The 26,534-nt window shown below is 50.6% G+C and overlaps 1 protein-coding gene across 4 annotated transcripts; it reads right to left on the bottom strand.

Annotated features, from left to right (window-relative positions):
- Positions 1-26,500, bottom strand: LOC125330761 (TCDD inducible poly(ADP-ribose) polymerase). Of its 4 annotated transcripts, XM_048314325.1 has the most exons (7): positions 26,431-26,500; positions 25,544-25,688; positions 13,527-14,524; positions 4,459-4,627; positions 3,496-3,677; positions 877-1,152; positions 1-695 (listed from the first exon to the last, which is right to left on the bottom strand). In XM_048314325.1, exons 3-7 carry the CDS (start codon positions 14,459-14,461, stop codon positions 248-250), a joined length of 2,010 nt encoding a protein of 669 aa, XP_048170282.1. In that variant the 5' UTR covers positions 14,462-14,524; positions 25,544-25,688; positions 26,431-26,500; the 3' UTR covers positions 1-247. The 4 variants fall into 4 exon arrangements, with proteins under 4 accessions (XP_048170282.1, XP_048170285.1, XP_048170284.1 ...); XM_048314328.1 differs by lacking the exons at positions 25,544-25,688; positions 26,431-26,500 and adding an exon at positions 16,492-16,723; XM_048314327.1 differs by lacking the exons at positions 25,544-25,688; positions 26,431-26,500 and adding an exon at positions 15,741-16,434.
- Positions 26,501-26,534: the final 34 nt, after the last annotated feature.

The following is a 26,534-nucleotide window of genomic DNA, read 5'->3' on the forward strand; positions in this document are numbered from 1 at the left end:
TTCTGAAACACGAATATTTACTAACATAAATAAACAGTGTTTTATAACAAAAGGCACAGATTTTCAACTATAAACAATGGAAAAATATGTACAATTTCCACATAGGGAATCAACCACCAAGTGCACAGTTGGTCACTTCAGATTTCCTTCCTTCCAAGTCATTCCAGCAGTTAGGAAGTGCCCAGATTTTATTTCCCCCACACGAATGGCTGCCAGGTGAGAGGTTGCGAAGGAGCAGCACAGGCTGTCAGATGGAGACAGTGCTGCTGACTTCTTCGTACTGGATGATAAAATAGGGGTAGCTCTGGTCATCATTGAAGATAACAAAGATCTGGGGCTCAAAGTAATTGTCCACGCAGGAGTCGTAGAGGTCGCTGGTGATGCTGCCGGGCTCCACGGGCGGCGGCCTCCTCATGGTGTGGTTGCCCACCGTGTACCTGCCCGTGAGCACCTTGGCCAGGAACATGAAGTGGATGCCCCTGGGGGAGCGTTTGGAGAAGTTGTGGGAGTAGCTGGCCTTCCTGGCGAAGTAGCTGCCCTGGCCGAACATGGTGGCGTGCTTGCCGCACACCCGCGGGTCGAAGTTGTGCTTGCAGATCCCGTCCACCACGTCCTGGGATGTGCCATGGAACAGGTGCCGCTCGTTCATGATCCTGTCCAGCCCAGACATCTTCTTGGACATGTATTCCTTTTTCCTGGAATAGAAAGTGGGAAGTGAAGGTGAGTATTCGCTGCAGGTCAGCCGGGGAGAAGCTGTTTTCATTACGGCATCACCCTCTGGAAGAGCAGAGCTGTGAGAGGAGATACAAATCTCTCTTATAAAATTCCCCCTCTAGGAACATCCATTATAAAAGAACTGGAATTGCATTCTCTTACCTTTTATACTTCTCCCAGAGGAACTGGTTCTGCACTCGCAGGATTTTCAAAATCTTGTATTTGGTCTCTGGCACAGTCTTGTGGAACAGGTTATAAATGGTTCTATAGCTTTTGTCTTCCTTCAGAACAGGCACTTGGATGAAGTCCTGAGCTGGATCCATGCCAATCCAGGTCTCGGGGTAGAAGCTGGGAGAGGTGACAGCAGCTGGGGACAAGTCCTGTGCAGAGGCGGGGTCGGAGCACAGGGAGGGCACCGCGGAGCTGCCGCCCAGGGTCCTGGGGGACGGACAAAGGTTGTGCTCAGACACCCACAGCAGCCTCCAGTCACCTCCAGTTCATCCCCACCGTGGCTGAAAAGCCTCTGATTACCATGAAGTGTCCAAGGCCATGTTGGACAAGGCTTGGAGCAACCTGGGCTATGGAAGGTGTCCCTGCCCCTGGCAAGCGGCGGCACTGGATGGGAGTTAAGGCCCCTTCCCAACCCAGGAAGACTCTTACTGCCATTTGCACGGCCAGATGTGGATTTGCATTTGCAGCTGGTTCTTCTCCTGCCCCTCCTCTAGGAACGCTGCCCGGAGAACAGGCAGGGCTGAGGGAGGGAGCTGTGGCCAGGGAGCCCCATGGATGCCAGAAAAAGCCCCTTGGAAAAAAAAGCCAGTGGAGGGGACCAGCAGGACTCTGCTCCCACCCACCTGCAGCTCTGCGGAATCCTCACGCTCTGGAAGCTGCTACACTGAGGCAAGAGGCCTTTGTGGTTTATGCTGCCCTGATCCCACCTCAGTGAGCAGCCCTTACTCAGCTGAGTAAATCCTTGCTCCCTGGATTCTCCCTCCTACACGAAGGGGAACACTGGGACTGTGCAGCGCCTGCTGCGCCCTGGCTCACACCAGCACAGCTCCTGCAGCTGCAAGAACACGTGGAACGAGCTCCAAAGTCCACCACGAAGTATTTTCCCAAAGTATTTCCCTAGGAAAAGCTGTCAACGCCCCCGTGCCCTGGAGCAGGCAGCAGGAGAGAGCAGAGCCCAGGCGCCCAGGGCAGAGCTGCTCTCCAAACCCCACAGATGGGCAGAAATCAAATCAAATCCAAGGAAAACGGTTGGGAGAGGGGAAGTCTGGTGGAAAAAGGTCTGTTTTTAAATCAACACATGGAAAGCTGTGACAGACCTCCCACCTCTCAGGGCAGAAACACTGAATGCTCAGTGGCTGATACCTCCTGCTCGAGGCCAAGGCCAGGATTCCCTTCATTTGCATGGATCTGACTTAACTCAAAGTTCTTCTCACTGCTTATTAACAGTTGAGCAGAAACCCAGAAAATGGATTTTGTTCTAAGAATTATTATTAAAATAGCAATCAAATACCAAAGTGTGCATTTGTTTTTAATTTGTTTTTCCTCTTTGATAGGCAAATGGGTAAAAAAATATTCCTGTAGGGCCTCATCACTCACACTGGACTGGAAGACTAAGCAGAGATTGCCAGTAAATCATGGATTAATGAGGAAGACATCAAATCCAATAAAAATCCTGCAATCCTTTGGTGTACTTTGTTTGGTTCTTCTGACTGGTGTAAAATATTTATATTATTTATTCTACAGGGGAAGCCATTAAAAAGTCAACATTTTTCATTTCTACTCAAGGATTCTTTTCCAATTTTAGAACAGATTTAAGCAGGTGGGAGGTGAGGGAAAGAACAAATCTCAGGTAGCATCATGTGGGAAGTGGAGGCAACACTGACTGCTTAAGGATAGATCCCATAAATATTTAAAATGCTCTTGTTCTTGCCAAGAATCGGTGTGTGTAAGTGAGCTTTACAAGGGCTCTGGATAAAGAAAATCAGAATGAGCTTTGGTGCAGAGCAGACTCTCAGAGTTTAGTCTGTACGTTTGGTAGCTGGCACAAACAGTTCTGGTCAATCCCTCGTGAGTGCAGAGCCCTCAAGGTCCAACAAAATTAGCTGGGAATTAATTGGGAATTGCATCATTTTAGCAGATCACTGTGGTAAAATGATCCCAGGCAGCAAAACACGAGGAGGACCCCTGAAATCCCCACTTTTCATTAGGATGAGAACCAGGACTGCTCTACCAGCAAGTCCACTCCTGGTTTTTACTGGCACCCTCCAGTTTGTCTCTAATAACTTGGGGTTTCCTTCCTGTAAAACCCCACATAAAAACACCTCCCGGCCCATGTGTGCTGAGGCTGTGACCAAACCCAGCCTCCCCTCGGGACCAGAGGGGTGAGGGCTCTGTGAGCACACCCAGTGCTCCCATTAAACCACCACAGGATGGTGTGGGCTGCCAGGACCTCGAACCTCATCCAGTGCCATCCCCTGCCAAGGCAGGGACACCTTCCATAGCCCAGGATGCTGAAAAATGGACAGGAATTCGGCAAACCTGATGTTCCAACATCCCCAAGGTACATTACAAATTAAATAACAGTAAGGAGTTCCTCAGGTATGTAATATTTAGGAAAGTGGCAGGAGCTGCCAGCATGACCCAGATTTTGGATTCTCGTTCCCATTTCCCACCCGGCAGTGCGGGTTTCCTGTCACGCCGCAGGAACACAAGTGCCCCGGCCAGCCCAGCGCGGAGCAGCGGGAATTGCCCATTTCCCGGGATACCTACTGCAGGAAGGGCGTGAGCAGCACGCAGGAGCGCAGCAGGGGCCTCCTCTTGATCTCCCTGCGGAAGCAGGAGTTCTGCTGGAAGCCGTCCTTGATGTTGAGGATGTACTGGTTGTGCCAGGTGACGAAGCGCACCTCGCGCAGCCCGCGGCAGCTCGCCTCCTCGATCAGCCTCACCACCGGCTAGAACGGGGAAAACGGGGGGGAAAATGGGGGAAAATGGGGGAAACGCGGGGGGGGGGGAAACGGGGGGGGGGGGGAAACGGGGGGGGGAAACACGGGGGGGGGAAACACGGGGAAGGGAAATGCACACGTGAGAAACCGCACGCTCCAAAGTTCACATTCCTGTTCTACACTGCACAAAGCCAGGCCCTGTGGTTCTCCTCGCAGCTCAAACACCCTAAACCTGTCATTTGTGGTATTTCTGCCCAGCTCTCTCCAGTTCTTACACTCAGGAATTATTTCTGGGACTGCCAACGCTGATGAGGTTTCATTCCAAACATCAGCTGTGCCCAGCCCAAGGGGTGCACCCCACAGCTCTGGCAGTGCCTGTCCTGCCTCAGCAGAGCTCTGGGGACAGGGCAATCAATGAAAAGCTGCCAAGGTGAGTGGAGGTGGTGCTCTAAAGGCTGCAGAAACGGTGCCACTGTCACAAAACCAGATCAGGCTCCAGGAGGGCTCCCTTGGTATTGCCACAAGCTGCTTTGCTCTCCAGTGTGACAGCCTGGCCAGCACTCACGTCCCCGGTGCTTTCAGGGCTAATTCAAAGATCACAGAACCATAACCCAGGCCAGCAGAGCTGTCCCTTCATTGCTTTCTCAGTTGAACACTGACCCTCCTCATCCTCAGAGTAACTCCAAATCACCTCCCAGAGTGTCTGCAGAGGAACCAGGCTGAACATGTACGTATTTAGTGTGCACTGTAAGGAGGGCTCGGGGCTCCAGGGCAGGGAAGGGGGCCATACCTCTGAGTACTCTCTCCAGCCAAAGTGGTCCCTGCAGAAGTACTTCCACACCGTGTAGCAGCTGGAGCTGGAGCTGGGGCAGGAGGCTGTGGACAGGCGCCGCATTTGGTCGAACTCTGCACTTTCATATAATTTCATAAGGTTCAGATCCACCCAGAACTCCTGGCCCCTGCGAAGAGCGGGAAAAACAGACAATTCTCACCTTTTGTATTCCATTAAACACATGGTTTTCAGCACAGAGAGACAAAACCTCAAACCCAGCACTTGTCTGAGGTGTAGAATCCCAGAATGGTTTGGGTTGGGAGGGACCTTAAATCCCATCTTATTATCCCAAATAATTTATTATTAGGTGTAAAACATGATTAGATTGGATATTAGTGAGAAATACTTCCCTGTGAGGGTGGGCAGGCCCTGGCACAGGGTGCCCAGAGCAGCTGGGGCTGCCCCTGGATCCCTGGCAGTGCCCAAGGCCAGGCTGGACACTGGGGCTTGGAGCAGCCTGGGACAGTAGGAGGTGTCCCTGCCCACGGCAGGGGTGGCACTGGATGAGCTTTAAGGTCCCTTCCAAGTCTAACCATTTGATGATTCCATGTAAAGGAGAATTTTGTAGCTAACATGATGTAAAATCATATCTGGTGTTGTTATTCCTGGAAGAGTCAGTGTGGCAGGAGCAGGTTCTGAAGGCTGCAGTTTGTCAGAGGTTTGGAAAGCAGGAAATGCATTCAAATCCTTGGTGGGGCCCAGGTTCCTCCCACTGCCCCTTGCACGAGCAGCATGAAACCCGGGCTGCAAACACAGCTGCCCTTCCCCACAGAAATGTTTGTCAAACCCCCTGCAAACACCACAGAGCCTGAGCTCATCCACTGCCGAGGTAGGAATGACTATTCCCAATTGCCTGTGGGAAGGATGGATACTCAGCCACACTAAAATTACTTCTCCAAAGTCCTAGAATCATGGAATGGTTTGGGTTGGGAGGGACCCTAAAGCTCATCCCATCCCACCCTTGTCATGGGCAGGGACACCTCCCACTGTCCCAGGCTGCTCCAAGCCCCAATGTCCAGCCTGGCCTTGGGCACTGCCAGGGATCCAGGGGCAGCCCCAGCTGCTCTGGGCACCCTGTGCCAGGGCCTGCCCACCCTCCCAGGGAACAATTCCTGCCCAATATCCCATCCAGCCCTGCCCTCTGGCAGTTTGAAGCCATTCCCCTTGTCCTGGCACTTTGTGCTCTTGTTAAGGTCCCACAGAGACTCTGCGAGAGGTGAGAACAGAGATTTCTGAAGAATTTCTCCTCACCAACTCACCAAATAAAGGTCTCTATTTATAAAATAAAGCAGTTCAGTGGAACTATTTGCACAGAGAGAATGAGCATGTTGAACTCTCGGAAGAACAGGGCACACAGCCCAAATTTGGTGCTGCAGAACAGCACAGTTCAGAATAAAACTCCACGAGATCTCAACAGCAGAACATGACCCCACGAATAAGTTCCATTTTCTCTGTTCCCTAAACTTAAGAAATAACACAAAGGTATAAACTTCCCAGGACACTGGACTGAGCAGGTTCATCGACTGGTGAGTTATAACACTGATGAACTTTTTCAGGTAAGTGCAGCCAAAATAAGGATATTTGGGCTCTTCCTTCCATCCTTCTGAAGAACTTCAGCCTAATGCGTGAATCCCCCAGGCTCTTTCCCTTCAGCAAGGCAAACACTCTCGAGATGTTATGTACAAATAGATGAGTAGAGAAATCTGTTTTGTAAGTGCTCTGAAAATACATGTGGTTTGAAACTGCTCTCCGAGTTCGGGGACGTGCCGTGAGTTACCGCAAACAGGTTCAGAAAAAAACAGAAACGCTGCGAGCGGCAGGGGCCGAGCAGGAAATGAAACCCTGTTCCCATCAGAACAGCTGTGACACTCAGCACACGCTCAGACACCCTGCCATGCTGAAACTGGCCACGTTCTCTCTCTGACTAAGCTAGTTCCTCTCTGCACCAGCAACAACCCAGGGACCTCAGGGGCTTCAAAGAGCCAAACAGGCACGAGAAGGTTTTGCACTCGGGGCTGAGAGAGTCACACGGAGCTCAGTTACTGCAGGAGACAAGTCAGGCACCTGCACTTCCTGGTCACACAAGAGCAGCAAGGTTTCATCTTGTTTGTACACCTGTTTGAAGCTGCAGGGGAAGGACTCTCCCAGAGATGCGCCCAGCTTTGGGCGGGGGACTGAGAGTTTAAGCTCCTGTCTGAAACCAAATATCTCTTAAAGGATATTGGCTTTAAAAGATCAGAGAAATCACAGGTTTGGTTAAATTGGAAAAGCCTTCTCAGACCATCGAGGCCAACCATTGCCCCAGCACTGCCAAGGCCACCACTGACCCACGTCCCCAAGTGCCACATCCCCAGGGCTGTTCAATCCCTGCAGGGATGGGGACTCCAGCAGGCAGCCTGTGCCAGAGCTGGACACCCAGCCAAGAGTTTAATTCTGAAGCACAGGTACTGAAATAGCAACAGCAGAGCTCAGACAGCAGAACCAAACGTGCTCCCATCGAAAGCCACAGTGGGAGGAAAAGGCCCAGGGAACACTCCCAAGGGATGTGCACCAACAGCTCTTCCCAACACAGCAGTGAAAGCACAGCAATAACCAGGACTGGGCTGCACGGCCTGTGGAAGGCACACAGCAACCTCTGCAGCAGGGCAAGAGCACAAGCAACCCATCTGAGCCTCAATCTTAGCAGTGTGTCCTCATTTCAACCCCAAGAGAGGGGCAGCAGGTGCCAGGGCAGCAAATTAGCTCCAGATTTTACTGAATCTGCCCCCTCATCAAGTCACGCTGCTTCTCTCTGTGGTGACCGTGGGCCACGTGGGAGGTGAGACCTCAGAATGGCAGAGGTGCTACAGACACACTTCTCTCTCAGCTGAAAGGCTCCATCCTAGGGGACAAAAGAATCCAAAAGCAGTGGCTTTGCTGCTTTTCCCGTGTTTATTTTCTAGAAGTTGGGAAGACTGTTTTTCCCTGCCTGTACAATTGGTGACTGGGGTGCTTGGAAAAGCAATCTCCTGGAATTTTCACAGCGAGGAGGGCCAGCTTGTAAATCTGAAACAATTGCTGACACACTGGCCCATATATATGTGTATGTGTACATATATACACACAGCTTAGATGAATGCCTGGCAGGGAAAATAAAAATAAAAATAGTAAGCCCCCCAGCTCTCTCCCCCCCAGCTCTGGATCAGGAAGTCCTTGGGGCAGGGCTGCTGGAGGAGAAGAGACTGTACCAGAAGTTGTTTGTTCTTCCCAAGAACCCACTCCTGAACACGAGGTCCTGGGTTGGGGGGGCCTGGGCTGTGAGGCACTGGAAAGTTCTAAAACTCCACAGCAATGAGGGTGTGGAGCACATCCCCCTCTCCCACGGATTCCACCCTATTTCCCGACTCAAACCCCAGCTCCCCTCCTTTGCAGGGGAGCACAAACACGGTGTCCCTGTCCAGGCTTGCTGGGTTAAAGGGCTCTGAGCTGCTCCGGATGTGGATGTGTTTGGGAGAGGTTTGTTTGTTTGCTTTCATTGTTAAATCGGTGGAAGATGCTCCTGGCAGGGCGTGGGACTGGATGACCTTTAAGGGCCCTTTCCAACCTAAACTATTGATGTTTTAGAGGAGCACAAGCACAGCTCTGAGTGGCTGCAGAGCTGATACAGGCAGAGACCCTAAAGCCCATCCAGTACCACCCTTGCCATGGTAAGGGACACCTTCCACTGTCCCAGTGTCCAACCTGGCCTTGGACACTGCCAGGGATCCAGGGGCAGCCACAGCTGCCAGGGATTCCTTCCCAATATCCCACCTATCCCTGCCCTCTGGCAGTGGGAATTCATTCCCCCTTGTCCTGGCACTCCAGGCTTTTCCTAAAAATGAATGCTCATTGTCACACCTTCCACAAACAGCTTCCCCCCCAAAAAATAGCACTCCTGTGTACACATGACTACAAGAATCAGATTCTCAATTACTACTCAGCTCAAATCCCTCCTGATTTCAACAAATCCGAGTACCCAGCAGGAAGGAACTTCTTGATCACTGCTCCTGCTGAGCAAATAATTGTCAGAGCCTCTTTGTGCTCGCCCTTGGTCCCGGGACAGGGCAGTCCTGTCACAGCACTGTGTCTGCTGCGTTACCTGGGAGCAGCTCCTGTGAGCAATCCCTGCAGCCATCCCAGACCTTTGTTTCAGATTGCCAGGGAACAGCCTGACCTCAACCTGCAGCCAGGTGACAGCTGTTCCCCAATCTGCAATCTGTTTGTTGACAGGAAACAAGAGGAAGGATGACAGTGATTGCTGGTTCCTCGGCTGCTCCACACAGCACTCAGGGCTTCCCTGCGTTTGTGCAGCTAGGAGCCAATTAGTTTCATTTCATACGGAAATGGTGCTTTTTTGGTGCTCCAAAGCGCAGCAAAAAGGAACCCACACAGCACAAGGCAAACACCGCCAGAATCACTTCACAGGAGTTTCTTTCGAGGCTCTTGCATTCCTCCTAGAAAGGAATGAAAAGCAGCTCCAAACCTCTCAGAGGGTACAGCCAAGAACCTCCCCCAAATTCAGGCAGAGGGACTCTCAGCTGGTTTCTCATCTCCCTGTTATCACTAACACATGCCTTATCTCACACACTGTGGCAGCTGTGTGGATCACACAGAAAACTTCTGAAATTTAACTATTTAATGGGCCAGGGACCTGCAGAACTCCCCAAACAACTCCTGCCCCAGAGAAGCTGTGGCTGCCCCATCCCTGGCAGTGTCCCAGGCCAGGCTGGACAGGGCTTGGAGCAGCCTGGGACAGTGGGAGGTGTCCCTGCCTGTGGCAGCCGTGACACTGGATGGGCTTTAAGGACTTTTCCAAGCCAAACCACTCTGATTCCGTGATTCCATGCCTGAAATGCCTCCACTGTGCTCTGTATGATTTTAACACGTCAAGCACATTCTGTCAGCACCAGAGATGCAGCCATCCCACACACAGAGGAATGAAGGAAAACCAGTTTCCTGTACATTTCACTGTGTCCATGCCCTTCCTTCCCAGTCCCTTCGCATGCCCACTGATAACTCCACTGGAACACACCGTGGTCACAGAGTCATGGAATCATTTCGGTTGGAAAAGACCTCCAAGAACATCGAGTCCAACCTTGTCCCCAGCCCAGAGCACTGAGTGCCATGTCCACTCATTCCTTGGACACCTCCAGGGATGGGGACTCCAAACCTCCCCGGACAGACCCTTCCAGTGCCTGACCACCCTTTCCATGGAGAAATTCCTCCTGATATCCGACCTGAACCTCCCCAGGACAGCTTGAGTTTCCTCTTGTCCTGTTGCTATTTACTCGGACTTCACCCAGGAACCCCGAGTGCGTAGGGAGAGAACAGCTCCCAGGCACAACACGCCCCACTGCAGACCCACCTGCTTTTCCCTCATTGCAGCCGTTCCACCCTGGCCTCTCTTCTAGCTCGAAGGAGCCATTTCATAAAACTTACGGAAATTACAGGAAAAAGAAAGAAAAAGGAAAGAAATCAAAGCAACAGCAAGAAGCTGCTGTGTCAGGCGAGCTGGGAGACCTTTTTGCCAAGAGAAAGAGTGGAATTTTCTGCCAAAGCGGGGGGAACTGTTGGGTCAGGAACCGCAGGGTTTTTTTCAACAAATCCCCCTGTAATCTCTAATGCTGTTGCTTGCTTTGAAAAGCAATGTGTGCATGATAGGACAGGTATGTGTGTGGGGAAACCTGCTCAGCTCCTCAGCCAAGTATTTCCCCTCAGCAAAGAGCATCTTAAAATATCCCAACGTGGGCATCTCCCGCTGGAAAGCGGCACTTGGCACTGCTCTCTCTGCTGCAAGCTGGAACTTCTCCAGGGCCTCTCCTCACATCTAGGAAGAAAACCCGAGTGCTTCCAAGTACTTTAACCTGCTTAAGTTGATGTTCCCCCATTTTTCAGATAGCTTGGTATGTGGCTCTACATAGTTGGCAGACTTAAGAATACAAAAAACATAAGTAATTTATGACAAATACTCAGTTTGAGGCCAAACTGCAAGAAGTAGCTGAAGGAGTTGCATTAAGAAGTAACTAAACGAGGTTTACCACTCCTCTGAGATCACATTCCCTTAGGTGAGAGGCAACAGCTTAATGTATATTTTACAATATTCATCTCAATAACTTATCTCCATCATTACTCATCCCAATAATTAAGAGGAAGGCAGGTTTATATAAATAGCTCCTTGAAGAACACCCTAATTTAGAGCTCATTCCCTAATTGAGCTGATAGCCCAACACTTTCTGGAAGGGCCCGGCTCCCTGGGGGCAGCGCTGGTGCCAGGATTCCGCGCGCACGCTGCAATCCCACTCGCCACGCCGCCCAGACCGTGTGGGACACGCAGGATAAACAGCAGCCCTGCTGGCCAGGCAAAGTGCTGAGCAGGCGTTCCCTGCCGGCTGCCAGGGAGCAGACAGGCCTGCAAAGCTCGTCTGACCACGGGAGATTAATGGCTTTAACAAATAATGCCGTAACCACGGGACGCGGCGCTGGCGGGGCACGTTCGCAGCTCCCCGGAGACGCAGCACACGCGGGACACGGGCAGCAGCCTGCAGGGACCACCGGGCAGCTGGAGCTCCCCACACCTGCCAGGTTCTCCTCACACAACGTGATGCTGCATAAGAAGAAGCTGGCAATCATACACAGTAGAACACTGACCTCCCACCTCAAAACCTGGCTTAAAACCTTGGCAAGTCAAAGCTCTAAGGAGGATCAGACTCAAAGTTTGAAATCAGCAGCTCTGGTCTTAAATAGAACTTCACTCCAAAGGTCTCACTGACGCTTATTGACACGTGAAGCTCTTCCAAGGTTGGAAGGGATCTTAAAGCTCAGCTGATTCCACCCCTGCCATGGCAGGGACAACTTCCACTATCCCAGGCTGCTCCCAGCCCCATCCAGCCTGGCTTTGGACACTGCCAGGGATCCAGGGGCAGCCACAGCTTCTCTGGGGACCCTGTGCCAGGGCCTGCCCACCCTCACAGGGAGGAATTTTTCCCCAATATCCAGTGTAAATCTGCAGTTTGGCAGAACCCACTCAGCCCAACAAGGTCAGGTCTGCACTCCCAGGCTGTGCCTCATCCCAAGGGCAGTGTCCCACCGGGCTGTCCCGAGCCCACGCTGCTCCTCTGCCTTCCCTCACACCGAGGGAACGTTCTGTCTCTGGCACACACCTGCCAACCCTGTCCCCAGCTGGATCAGACAGGCAGAAACTCCGTGTTCCTCAGGCCCAGCAGCCCCACCAGGCTGGGACCTGCACACCCAGTGCAAGGGCGATGTCACTGCACAGCAGCTTCCCAGGCTGGGGATGACTAAGCCATGACCAAGCACTGTGTCCTTTACCAGTAACACTCCCAAGTCCATCCTTTAGGACACAGAGCTCATGTGCAGTGATGGATTTGGTGACACAACTTCTAAAAGAAAACCATTTGCTCATTTGCACAGAGCTCAAAGTTAAATCATTTAATGGGCTTGGCTCTGGCTGTGCTATTTTGTTTTCAGAAATAATTTCAAATACTTGGGAAATAGAAGTTTGTTGTAAAATACAGCAAATTTTATCTGCTATGCACTTAAAAGATTTTTCAATTTTTTTGAAGAGTGGCATATTTCTTCGAGACAATTCTATAAAATATGGTTGTTCCCTACTACATATCCTACTTCGTTTTCAGTGTGGAGTATCCATATTCTGATATTGCCATCACTAAAAAGGCCCTGGCACAGGTTGCCCAGAGAAGCTGTGGCTGCCCCTGGATCCTTGGCAGTGTCCAAAGCCGGGCTGGACAGGGCTTGGAGCAACCTGGGATAGTGGAAAGTGTCCCTGCCATGGCAGAGGCTGGCACTGGGTGATCTCTAAGGTCTTTTCCATCCCAGACCAGTTTGAGTCTATGAAAAAGGCTGAATTTAGTGTCTAATCCAGCATCAAATTAAGTGAGAGTAAAGACTAATGCTGACTTTAAGCACTAGATTTGGTCTCTGGCGCCAAATGAGAAATCTCAGCTTAATAAATGAAAATAAAATATTGAGAAAGCAGGGATATAACTCCTTCAGGAACTGGAAGAAGAGGCAGTGAGCAGAACCCCGAAGGATTTGGGGAGTGTGGCAAAGGCAGTGTGAAGTTTTCACTACAGAAGCATCGCTGAGAACTGGAGCTGTGCCAGCCTGGCAAACTTCTCCTCTCTTATCTGCCCTGCCACAATGTGCATCACACGCTTCCTCAAGAAAAGAAACCAAACCAGCCCGTACCCTGCACTGACTGGACCCTGTAAACATCACTCCTCCCCACTGCTCCTCAAAGTGGAACCTGCAGGGGAGAAGCTGAAGAAGTTTTAGCTCTCGGGGTGCACCGGTCACACAACCACATCAAGTTAACAGCTGTTGGCTAATTTTAGAAAATGAGTCAATAAACACAGCTCTGTACAGAGAAAACAATAACTTCAATAGCTGCTTTAATAGTGGAGATGATCAGCATTTCTGCCAGGGTGGCTCAGGTTGCTCACAGGGAATTAGCTGAAACACCCCCATTTACTCGCAGTGATATGACATTTCCAAAGGTCTCCCCAGAGCTCCCCTCTGGTTTAGCTGCTTGGGGTGGAATGGCACAGACTGTGCTGGGAGTGCACAGCCAGTCTGTGTTCACAGTGGCAGAGAGCAACTGCTCTGTCATTCCTGTCCCCAGCGCTGCCAAGGCTCTTTCATGCTGCCACTTTGTCTAATGCAGAGAAAAGACTAATTAGGAACACCAAGAACAAGCACAGCATTGCACAACAGTCTCTGAATTCCTACAGAGCTGAAGTTTTCTGATTTCATACACGCCAAGTCCTCAAAGAACACATTCCAGATGCTAAACAACAGTTTTACAGGTGTACAAGAATTTTTGGTTGAGTTAAACTTGTTGGCTATAAATCAGGAAACATCATCCCAGGGTTTCTAACACACTTGGACACAAATATCAGGGAAAAAAGAGGTACATCCTGTTAAATTTCTGCACCCTTCCCAGCAAAGGAGTAAATTCAGTTACCTACCGATACTTGACTTTGATCTTGTCATTGTCAGGGTTGCAGTAAAGCCTTTCCAGGTGCTCCTGGGAATCGTTGGTCACACTTTGCCACCTCTGAGTTACTGTCCTCCTCACCTGCCAGTGATAGGGTAACACTGTGTGATGCTTGGGACAATCACTGCCATAAACACAAGTGCCCTGGAGAAAATCCACACAGATTTCAATCCCATCCTCCTGGTGGGTGTGATACTGCAGCTGGTTCAAGAGCTCAAACACCAGGTCAAGGGAAGCTTCTTCACTTTTATCCTGAAATATCCCAGCACTGAATTTATTGCTTGGGGTCAAGTTGTATTGCATGGGACAGCTGTTCTCCTGCAGTAAGCTAGATGTGTAGCTTTCCAGAACCTTGTCAGGGAACAAAGGACAAGCTGCACCATCACTAGCACTTGGGTGCAAAGGATGATCCTGGAATGATTCATTACCATTATCAGCAGCAGTTCCAGGCGTTTCTGGGGAGAAACTTTGCTCTCCTGACTGGACGTCCTGCTCACGATGCCCGGGGGAAGGATGAGCTCCTGGCAATTGACCCTGCACATCTGGAGCTGCTGGCATCAGCACAGTCACATTATTTTCTGTCTGGGGGCAAGAGGTACCGAGGTCCAGAGTCTTTTTCACAGCAGGTTCACATAAATCACCATGGCCACCACGCTGGCCTCGGGGCACGAAGACCCTACCCAAGGTGCCAGCTCCCAGCAAGCTGGTAAAGATCGGCCGCAAAGCCCGCAGAGCTTGTGTGTCCAGTCTCTTCTGCACTTGCTGCTTCTTCTTGAAGCAAGGCTTCACGGGTGGGATCTTTTCAGACAGCCTCACCTGAGGAGAAAAGTCCTCTGAAGGAGAGCACTTCATTCCTGGGCAGGGAGCCTGGGGCACCACACACGCTGGCTTGGGTTCGGTGTCCATCGGACACAGACTTTGCTCTCTCCAAATCACTTTCAAATGTCCCAGAGCCTCCCAAGAATCAATCTAGGGCAGAAAAGAAAACAAGACAGTTAATCTCTCTAATTGCTCATGGTTAACACGAACAAGATCACCCCTGGAGAGGATTTCGAGCCAGCAACAGCAAACTCCTCCCCTCGCTGTGACTGCGGGTAGCCCTCAGGCACGTAAAGCTTGAAAACAGCTAAACTCCGGCTAATTAATCCCAAACCCACACTCCTCATCTCCCCGCACATCCAGGCTCTGAGACACTCAGGCACGCACACAGTCCCCCGAGGGTGGGCAGGAAAGGGGGGTGGTCCGACGCCTCCTCCCTGTCAGGATGTTCAATAAACAAGAGCACTTGGATTCATTCTACTCCACAAAAGCGAACATGACAGCGCTGATTTCTGTGCCTCCCTCACACACAGACCTGAGGAGCATGAGACAAGTCCCCCCCACATTTCAGACATTCCTGCACCATTTCCTCTCCCACCAGAGGAGCAAACCTACACATTCCCATTCCATTCGCATGTGTCCTCCCTCGTGCCACCTCCCACTCCCACCGGCAGCACCGCCGGGGAGCCGCTGGCTGCGCGGAAACCCGCGGCGAACTTCACACGGGCTTCAGCGGGGGCCAGGATGTCACCCCGGCGTGGTTCTGAGCAATTCACAGCCCATTCCTGCCGCCGCCGCCCTGTCCCCGCCCGCACCCCCCGTGGCCCTGCTCTGTGGCACCCGGTCACCCGGTGGTGACACACCGCGCTCCTCTGCCTCTCGCCACGCTGGGCAACAGGAATTAAAACAGGGCAGGGAAGCAAACAGAAGGGTGGTAGTTACTCAGGAACTGAGAAAAACATTACTTGCAAGCTGCAGAAGTGTATTTCTTTAAAGCACAAATAAGCAGTGTGTCTCGTACGTCACCAAAAGCAGGTGCTACGCCTTTTAATCAGGAATCCTGTAATATTTGATTACATTTAATTAAACCTGCTTCAATCTCATATGCAGGCTCAATGCTCAGAGTGGAGCACATTAAGGATTACTTCCTGGATAAATGCATTCCGAGCAAAGTTACTCCTCACTTCAAAACAAAATCCCAGAAAACAGAGAAAATTTGGCAATAATCTCTTACTACTGATGATTTGCTCTGGAAAATTTCTCATTGAGTCTTCCGCATTTTGGAACATTCATTTGTAAGGCTTTTCCATTTCCCTGGGAAACAGCACGTCAGGATTGCCAGGAAAAAGAAAAAAAAAAGCTGTACCTCTCAAATTTTCCCAGTTTTTAGATTAAATTTAAAGCAAGTGGTATATCTGTTTGGCAGTTAAACCCAAAGTCATCGGTGTATCTGTTATTCTTCCACAGACACCAGGCAATTCCTCCAAACCACCAAAGGCACCTTCAAGTAACTCCAAGGGTTTAAAAATCCTCGACTCCAAAGAGAATGAGATGTTCCCGTTCATGCAGCCCAGGTCTCACCGCCCTGGCGAGGAGCAAGAGGATCGGCCAGGTCTCAAGGACCCCTGCAGTGCCAAGGTGCTGAGCAAGTGACTTCTGATCTTGTTCAGCCATACCTCTGCTGCTATTTCAATATTTATATTCCTCACTTGATCAGCATTTAAGTTTTGCTGCTATTTTTACAGAACTGCCTTAGTGAGCGGAGCCGGATCCCCCAACGACTCTAAAAATAAAGCGGCGAGAAGGACGAGTACGGGGCTTTGCCGGCATTCCCGTCTCAGCATTCCAGCAGGCCGGCCCCGGGAGCAGCAGGCAGGAGCGATCCCCGCAGCGATGCTCCCCGCACGCCGAGCTTCAGCAGCCGCCGATGCCTCGCCGGGGGGGTTCGCTCCCCGAGCGCTCGCCATCGCACGCGAGCCGCGCCTCCTCTGCTCAAGAAAGCCACTCCGCTGGCCTTAGACACGTTTCAACAATAAACAATAACAGCACCAGCCCAGAGACAGAACCTGAGGACGGCGGAGCTGCCGGGCAGCCAGCCCAGCGCAGCTGGGACCTACCGGCGCGGGCTCCCTCGGCGCGGCTCCCGCGTTCTGACCCAAATCCACGGTAACTCCAGAGCGAAACCACTTTTCTGCTGGGGGGAGATGTAATGAACGAGGCGGGCGCTGGGGCGGTGCCGGAGCCGCGCCGGGACACCCTGACCGCGGCCGGTGCGGGGTCAGCACCGCCGTGTCGGCACCAAGGGACGCGTCCGGCCGCACATCCCGCCCCAACTCGCTGCGCTCCTCCTCGCTCGCTCCGCCGCCCGCTTAAGTATCGCTGCCGCGAGAGCTGCGACGGCAGCGCCGGCCGGGGCGGAGCGCGGGCGGGCCGGGCCGGTTCCCCCGCCCCCGGCCGGTCCCCCCGCGGCGCCGGCCAGGCTGCAGCACGCCCCGTGCCCACCCCGGGCCGCCCGGCCGCCGCACCCGGCCGCCGCACCCCGCCCCGCACCGCTGTCAGCGGCGAGAACCGAAAGCGCCGCCCGAAGGAGTTCCCGAGAGCGATAGGACGAGAGGCCCCTTCGCGTTTCATTTATCACGCACCGAGCGTTTCGTTTCAGCCCGGCAGGGAGGGATGTCCCCGAGCACGGCACTGCGTGCGTCGGGCTCGCACGCGAGCCGGGGACGGGCCGGGAACACGCCGGGAATGAGCCGTGTCAGCCCGGGCGCTCCAGTCACGCAGCACGAAGGAACACACCGTCCTCACGGAACGCAAGGACGGTACCCTGACCCTCCCCGCGCCGCCGAGCTCTCGGTGCGAGCGGCTCCAGCTGCGCTAATTAATGAGTAAGAGACAAACACGGAGCCCATCCCGGAACAAAGTCACCCTGACTCACTTGGTGCACCCACACGCAGCCCCTGCCACGGCGCTGCCCGGATCGGGGCTGTGCTCCTGCCGGTGACACACTCCGGAAAAGCGAGTGTGGAGTGGAACAGGTTTCCCCAAGAGGCTGTGGCTGCCCCAGCCCGGGAAGTGCTCAAGGCCAGGTTGGAGGGGGCTTGGAGCAACCAGGTCTGTGGAAGGTGTCGCTGCCCCTGGCAGGGTGGTGGAACGAGAGGAATTTAAAGGTCCCTTCTCACCCCAGCCCGTCCTGTGATAAAGCACTACAGGCAGCTATTGTTTATTTACAGAGTATTTTATGGCTGGAATTGGTTAAGAACAGTTAACCTCCCTTTGTCCCAAAGCCATGCCCGTGCTGTCACCGTCTGGCTGTGCGTGTAAGGGAGCACGGGGCCAGTTCAGCTGTCCATGCCGGCCTGGCATGCTTCCCTGCTGAATCACAGCCTGTTCCCGGAGAAAACCCCAGCGGGGCACGGCCAGCAGCTCACACGGCCGCCAACCACAACCAGTGCATGCACAGCACTAATAATGGCCAGATAAAATAACTTATAAAGGAGTCAATAACTTCAGAATGTAACATTTATGTTGCTGGAACACCTACTATATTACTTGCCCAGAGAAGTTGTAGCTCCCCATCCCTGGAAGTGTCCAAGGCCAGGTTGGACAGGGCTTAGAAGCAAGCTGATCTTTGGAAGGTGTCCCTGCCCATGGCAGGGGCTGGATCAAGATGAGCTTTAAGGTCCTTCCATCCCAAACGACTCTGGGCTTCCACAACTCGTGTTCTTGTTTTCTTTTTAAAGCCAGTCTTTCATTCCTTGTGCTCAGTGACTTTATGAAATTACACATACAGAAAATACAGGCAGCTGGAAGGAAACTTGTTTTAAGGTGGCACAAGCTGTACAGCACAGCTGGAAAATGCTACACAGCTGCATTTATAGTGCAGTAGGATATGCCATTTTCCCAACAAATTACAGAAATGGAACTCCAGAGAATCACAGAATCTCAGACTGGTTTGGGTTGGGAGGGCCCTTAAAGCCCATCCAGTGCCACCCCTGCCATAGGCAGGGACACCTTCCACTGTCCCAGGCTGCTCCAAGCCCCGTCCAACCTGGCCCAGGGACTTCCAGGGATGGGGCAGCCACAGCTTCTCTGTGCCAGGGCCTCCCCACCCTCACAGGGAAGAATTTTCTCCAATCTAAACCCGCTCTCTGTCGGTTTGAAGCCATTCCCCCTCGTCCTGTCACTCCATGTCCTTGTAAATAAGTCTCTCTCCAATGCAGTTGGAGAGAGAATGACTCAAGAGAGGCTGAGTAAAGGTGGCATCTGTATCTGCAGGAGCTGAAGACAAATTATCATCTGTAAATTAATTGAGCTCTTGAGTGTCTGAAGCATCAGACAGAGCCTCCCAGTTTGTCTGGACTCAAGCGTTCCCGAGTAGGGTGACTGGGATGTGTCACATCCTCGTTCAGGGAGAAGGAGCTGCTCACATACACTTGTATTTATGTGCCACCACCAGAACAGAAATTACCACTTTGGAATAGCTCCCTTCACGCATGAGCTATAAATAAGAGGCACATATGGCTGAACTGCACACTGGGGTGGGCACAGCTCCTGCTGCACTGGGGCTGGGAGGATGGAACCAGGCAAAGACACAGGCTTGGAATAACCATCTTTCCCCAAACAAACATGTAATTAAAGGAAACACAGCACACCAGCCCCTCGTACACCCATTTCTGAGGCCACCCCACACAAATATAGAAAGAAACTCTGACCACCATGAAAGCATGATCTCATCTTTAAATACATGTTTAAATCTTAAGCAAGAGAAAGAAAGCTTTTAATTATTTCTTTCAGATGGTAAACGGCCCCAGCTGAATGCAGCAATTTACAACTCTGACTTGCAAATACAGGATAATCAGTATGCACACTTGGATTTGCTGATGAAAGAGGGGAAACATCTGACTTAAATGTTTTTGGTAAAACAACAAAGCTCTCAGGCTCCAACACATTCTTTTTCTAGTGACAGAACTCCTTTTCTACCTCAACTCTTGCACAATGAACATTCTTCACTTCCTAAAACACATCCCAGTACAGGAAAGTTCATTGTCCTTTCTAGTGTTTTATACAAGCCAACAAACAGCAACGTGCTGACAACTAACAAAGAGATCACGGAATGGCTTGGGGTGCAAGCACCTTAAAGCTCACCTCATTCCACCCCTGCCATGGGCAGGGACACCTCCCACTGTCCCAGGCTGCTCCAAGCCCCAATGTCCAGCCTGGCCTTGGGCACTGCCAGGGATCCAGGGGCAGCCAGGGGCAGCTGCTCTGCTCCCTGTGCCAGGGCCTGCCCACCCTCCCAGGGAACAATTCCTGCCCAATCTCCCATCCATCCCTGCCCTCTGGCACTGGGAAGCCATTCCCTGTGTCCTGTCCCTCCATGCCTTGTCCCCAGTCCCTCTGCAGCTCTCCTGGAGCCCCTTTAGGCCCTGGAGGGGGCTCTGAGCTCTCCCTGGAGCCTTCTCCTCTCCAGGTGAGCACCCCCAGCTCTCCCAGCCTGGCTCCAGAGCAGAGGGGCTCCAGCCCTGGAGCATCTCTGGCCGCTCTCCAGCAGCTCCGGGTCCTTCCTGTGCTGGGTCCCAGAGCTGGGGCAGCTCTGCAGGTGGGCTCTCACCTGAGGGGGCAGAGGAGCAGAATTCCCCTCCCCTGCTGCCCATGCTGGGGCTCAGCCCAGGGCATGGGAGGTTCTGGGGGCTCAGCCCAGCGCACCCAGCCAGGTCTGGTCACGCTGAGCTCCCAAATTCTTCTCCTCAAGGCAGCTCCCAGTGCCTGGATTTGTGCTTTTCCATACCAATGCTTGATGACAAATGCTAATCCCCTGCAAATACCACTGCAAGCTCTACCCTTTGCCAGCCAGCCAGGGTAGGTGAGCACCCAGGGAAAGGAAAGGTCAGCGATGCAGACATTTATTAAAAGTTAACAGAAGGGAAAAGGTAATCTCTGATGTGCTGGCTGTGTCTCTGTGACGGGGAAATGATGCCAGCCAGGTTTCACTAATGGGAAAGAAGAGGCAGGAGGGCAGCAGAGGTTTAGTCACACCTGTACTCAGGAAGCCTTGGCTGGACTGACACCTACTGGGCTCCACCTGCTGTGGCCGGTCCTCAAGACAAGGAAAGCAGAAACGTCACAGTCCAAATATGTCAAGATGAAATTTTCTATTCATTAAATTATTAATTAATTTCTATTCATTAATTTATTTCTATTCATCTCCAGACTGTATCTGTTTATAAATGATAATCTACAGCAGGTAAATGGAAGAAGGTGGCTCTAATCTTTAAAATAAAAATTTTCTTGCTGGTTACCTGACATACTCACTGTGTGGAGGGGATTTTTTAGTAAACCTCCTATTTTTCTCTTTTACACTGCTCAAAAGAAAAGTCTCAAAACTCGAGTGGTTCCAATTCATCAATGGAACCTTCTAAATCCAGACCCAACTTTTACATCTGCAGCTGGCAGTAACCAGATTCATTTCCTTGGTCTCAAATTCTCCCTCTTTTAATATCTTGTACTGTAATTTAAAGTTTTGAAAGCACAGCGTGCTGTTTCTTCTATTGAATATACCTCAAGTTTGGTGAAAACAGCATTTATCAGGAAAAAATAATCATGTATTATACGTGAGCATCACCCCACTTCTGGTTATTTCACTATCACATAATCTTATCTCAGGAAGTGATTTAGGACTGATGAATTCGGACAGGGAACACTTGATTCCAAGGTGGGCTCTCTGCCTGGAAATTTTGTTAGGAGTTAATCATTTCTGCAGAGGTATTTTAGTGCCCCAGCCAGAGGAACGGACCTTGACCCTTGGCCTGTGTGAGCAGACAGCACCTCTGTGCTTTCAGGATGTCAGCACAGCAGCATCGTCCAGCTGGAGCTCAGTCACTCCTGAGAGCTCCCCACTTAGGGAGTCCTATCTTATGGAACCAGAAATCATTTAGCACGGAACAGAAACAGAAACAAGTTCTAGGAGACACACTCAGGTCAGCAGTCTCTCCAGAACTCAGTTTTCTAGGTGGAGTTTCCTTCTGCAGCTGGACCAGTCTGAGGGGAAAATTAATGATGCTTCCAAACTAAAACAATAATATTTTTTAAAAGCCCTACGTTTTATTTTTAAAATGCATGCAGTGAGCATTTGCAGGGCATCAGGTATAGACTGAGACCAGGTAACACTGTACACCAGAAAGTACCAGACTGGAGGGACACTCTGGGACATTAAACTGATTTGCTGAAGCACCCATCCAATCTGGAAGTTGATGTAAATACACAAATTAATACATGAAATGAGTCAAAATATGCCCACAGTGGGGACAGGCTCCTTTGGTTTAGATGGGATTTTGCTGAGCTGCTGCACCCTCTCGTGGAAGTCTCTTAAATCCATGTAAACCCTGAAAATTTAGTTAAGGTCAAAGCAACACTTACCAATGCTTAACTAACACAAACTGATTCCTAAAACACCACTGAACTTTTGAGACTTTTCAAGGATAATGACAATTCTGGAACACTTCCCAGGTGGATTCTGGCACCAGGTGAGCAGTAACGTGTGGACAGCAGTGGTTTGGTCCTGCTCCTTTAGGCCAACTCCTTTTTAAACTAAACAAAACAGGAATGTTCCTTTACAATGCAGTGTTGGCCAACTAAAATAGAAATATTTTCTAAAATCACCAGCTAGTTCTACCTAGCACACAGACAGTTCACTATCTGCATCCAAATAATGTAATTAACCTAGTCCTATTTAGCAAACAGGTAATTCACTATCTACATGCAAATAAAGTCCATCCTTTAACCAAAATTTCCAACACGTTAAAAAAAGGATGCCTGGAAGGTAACAGCACTGTCCTGTTTTACATCTGAAAACCAGCTAAGAGCTGCTCCCTGGAGCAAACCTTTAGTTACCCAGTAAAACACTGAGAGCTGCAGCACCCTGGAGAAGTTGAAGGTTCAAATGAAGATCTCTGTAGACATCCCTGGAAAAGGTCAATCCTTACAAGAGAAGAGGGAGAGGCATCGCAAATTTGAATTCCTCCCAAGCTCTGCATGACTCAGCAAGGAGGGAAACAGGAGTGTACACACCTTAAACTGAGAATAAAGTAACTGAACGGACAAAACCAATGCTAAATTCAACAACACTTATTTCCTGTAAAATGCAGGAACCGAAGAACCAAAATCTGAAGCTCAGGGAGCAGCTGGGTGGACCCAGGCTGCAGAACACCTAAATGAAACCAGCCCTAGGATGATGCAGAAACAGCCACATGCCTGCTCTGCTCAGCAGCTGCTCTTGGAAACAGCCTGAAGTGCTGTGAGGAGGAGATGCTCTGCTCTGCAAATGAGAATCTGCATTTGGACATTATTTCTTTCCACAAGAATTCTGTGTGGGAGCACACTAGAAATGCTTTATTGCTGGGATTCACCCATCTATGTGTTGCTGGATTCAGCATTCCAGAAGGGTACAGGACACTGCCTTGCTACGTTCATTCTGTTCACGACTTTTTGTCTTTCACATTTCCTGTGGCTTTTTAAATTGGGAAAATATTTGGCAGAATTTTCTCTAAGCAGGCTCAAATTGAGCCCTGATTGGCCAACTGGAAAACACAAAGTTTTCTGTGGATGCATTAATCTCCAACTGTTCCAGGAGATGAGTAGTCAGTAACACCCCCTTTTATTCCCACAGCCAAACATCCCTCACATGGCACTTCAGTTTTAGTTCATCCTTCTTACTTTAGGTATTAGCATTTTAGGAACCACCAGCACAGGGATGGTCAACTCTTCTGATTACACACTAGGTTAAATTTTCCTGTGGTTCAAGTCCAGGTGCTGGCCAAGCTCCAGGCTGCAGGAATAGGGAACCCCAGAGAAGGCACAGGTGGGAAGTGGCACCAAGCACCCTGAACCCCTCCCACACTGCTGAGGGATGGAGCAGCAGCGGTGGGTGGGTGCCAGGATGACACATGCCAGGCTCAGAAATCCCATCTGCCTGACTCCCTCCCACTGACAGGGATCAGTGCTGAACTGGACCAGGATCATCCCACTGCACATCACCTCACAAAGCCCCAGTGTGAGGACCACGGCAGAGCCACTTGTGGGCTGCTGCTCAAGGGACACAAGCTCAGTATCCCACGTGGACACGACTGCTTGACTGCCTTTGCAATGTGGTTATTTCCCAAACAGTGCCTCTGATACTGCTTTTCAAAAGTGGTCAGTTCCAAACTCTTCCCAGAATAAATGCTGAGCAAGGCTGAATCTATTCCTAGACATGATTTCATTCACGTGGTCCACAGGCACAAGAACCTTAAAAACGCTAAAGAAGGAAACTGGAGCAGATGAGACCATTTCAAGACATCAAAAATGGGTCACATATGCTACTCACTGAGCTGCCTTCACCAACAGCAAGTGCCACAGAAATCCAGTAATTCCCAGCCTTCAGAAATGACAGGCACCTCTTTCGGGGGCTACATTCCAGAGGAAAGTGTCCCTGCCCTTGGCAGGGCTTGGAATGAGATGAGCTTTAAGGTCCCCTCCAACACAAACCACTCTGGGATTCTAAACCACATGGAGGGACTGATTTGTCTGGAAAATAACACAGCCAGATTATGGCTCCAGTTTTAAACCTCAGACACCACAGAATGTTTCAGGAAAAGCACAGCACACAGGAGAACTGGAAAGCTTCTCACTCACCCAGTTCCCATACACAGTTCCGGAGAAGCTGCTTAGTTCATGAGTGTCATGCTCATCCAAAGGAGGCTTTCCTTTGTATTTAAACAATTTCCCATCAGCTGATCCCAAACTCAGCACATTAATCCCTTCCTGCATGATAGATTGCAGTAACCTGACACAAAGGTGTCTTGAGTCTAAGCACACATAAGTGACAACAATAAAATACACAAAACAAACCCTGGCAGGAAAGGTCACTGCCCTCATTTAAATTTTTCAGCTTAGTCCACCTTATAAATTTAGAGAAAAAGTGAGAGCAGTAAAGACAATCCATGTATTTTCAGAATATTTATCACTGCTGCTGTGCTTCAGAAGAAATTTGGCTAGAAACCTAATTCCTAAGTTACAAAGACAGCAGCATTCATTTTCCTGTTACCAGGAGAACTTTCGCTTTCGGGTCATGGAGCCATTGCTCCTCTGCTTCTGATGTCTCACATTCTCAACAGCTTCTGAGTAAGGATTTAGCCAAGATACAAATTTAGGCCCTTAAACAAAACCTGGAATTGTTTTATTTATTGGCAAATAAATAAAGTGTTGGCCCAGTTTATTTCTGGGGAAGCATCTATGAAACACTCAGGGTATGAAGCTCTCACTGTACACAGAGTTCTGCCTGAAGCCACAGTTTGCCAGTGCCAGGAGCTTTAAAAAAAGCAAAGCACTCATTTGTTTTTCATGAAAATCTTTCATCATTCCACTGCCTAAATCAATGTCCTGTTTCATCCTAATGAGGAGACAGATGGTCACTGGGCAGATTTCATTCCAAAATGACAGCATCCTTCCCATGTAAACCAAACCACAAAAAAAAGGACTTAATTACATCCCACCACAACACAAAACAAATTTACCCAGATGAGAGGAAGGAAGAAATCTGGGCAAGGACAGAGATAATGACTTATCTAAATCCTGAAATAATCTTAATTTTCCCCACAGTTTCCAACTACTTTATACAACTCTAAGCATGTTCTTTAACAAAAAAAATTCACATGACTGGCAGCATTGATTAATTACTGATGTTTCCTACTAGAATCACAAAGTGCTTTGGGTTTGGAGGGACCTTAAAGCCCATCCAGTTCCAGCCCCCCAGCCATGGGCAGGGACATTGGGGGTTTAACCCATTTTACAAGGAAACCAAGACTGGTCTCCACTCTTGCTGAAGAGCCATCCTCAGCACACATTTGGGAATGCCACCTAAGAGACAAACTGCATTTCCCACCTGTGGAAGTGGAACTGCTGAAACCACTTCAGGAGAGGTTCACGCCTGGCAGTGTCCAAGGCCAGGCTGGACAGGGATAGTGGAAGGCATCCCTACCCACAGCAAGGCTGGAATGAGCTGAGCTTTAAGCCCCTTCCAGCCCAACCCATTCCATGATTCCATGATGAGGAGAAGGTTGGTTCCCTGGCTGTGGCAGCTGGGGAACTGCACACCTGCCCTCTGTGCACAGGTATGGCCTCCATGGTACTCACAGGTGTTCCTGCTGCTCCTCAGAGCTCCTGTGCTTCATCTGATGGGCTGGTGTGTCTGCAAATCCAGCCTGGGAATCCCTGCAGGAGAGAGATTTCCAAGCCTGCACGGAGGTCTGGCTAGCAGAAGTGTAACTCCCATAGCTGCCTGCAGATAACATGACATCAATAGATCCTGTTAGCACACTGCATCAACACACTCTGCATCTGAAAATCTGCTCTGTTGGAAATTTATTATGAGCTCAAAAAGCAGAGTCCTACTGCACTTAAGTGTTGTATAAAGCTCTATCATAATGAATTCATTTTGATCATATTTAACCTCATTTAAATTTACTCTCATTTCCACATAGCATTTCCTCATGGCATGCACCTCATGTGTTTTCTGGAAGCAGAGAACACTAGTAACTGGAGGGAAATAAATGGGGGAAATGACTTGGATTAAATTTTAGACAAATACATGCTTTGCTAAATGAAGTTTACATCAAAATGTTAAAGATATGAAGAGAACTGGCAGTCCAGGGGACAAGCAGTGCTGCAGGCAGCCCAGGCCATTGGGACAACGCCTGCACCCCACCGGCAAGCGCTCCCCACTGGTGCAGGACGCTGCTGTTAATCCCCGAAATCTCTGCGGGCTGTCACCACAAACTGCAGAGGGAACACGACAAACAGTGAAAAGCAGGGCACGCTGCACGGCTCCCCAAGCTGGGGTGGAGCTGCGGAGATTAGGAATGGCTCTAAAAGCCTAAAACAAGACAGAAACGCTCTTCTGTGGGGGCTGGCGAGTGGGATTTTCACAGCTACGGAGAACACGAGAGAAAACACGGGAAATTTCCACTCCTTCCCAGCCGAACTGTGACACCCCGGAGGGATCCCGCCCGCCGGGGACTCACCTGCCTCAGCCACGCGGGCAGCGGGGCTACATCGGGACTGGGATGGGGCTGGGGACGGGCTCGGGGCCGGGATGGGGACGGGGCCGGGCTCGGGGCCGGGATGG

The sequence above is a fragment of the Corvus hawaiiensis genome, chromosome 10, assembly GCF_020740725.1.
Source record: "Corvus hawaiiensis isolate bCorHaw1 chromosome 10, bCorHaw1.pri.cur, whole genome shotgun sequence".
Classification (NCBI taxonomy): Eukaryota; Metazoa; Chordata; class Aves; order Passeriformes; family Corvidae; genus Corvus; species Corvus hawaiiensis.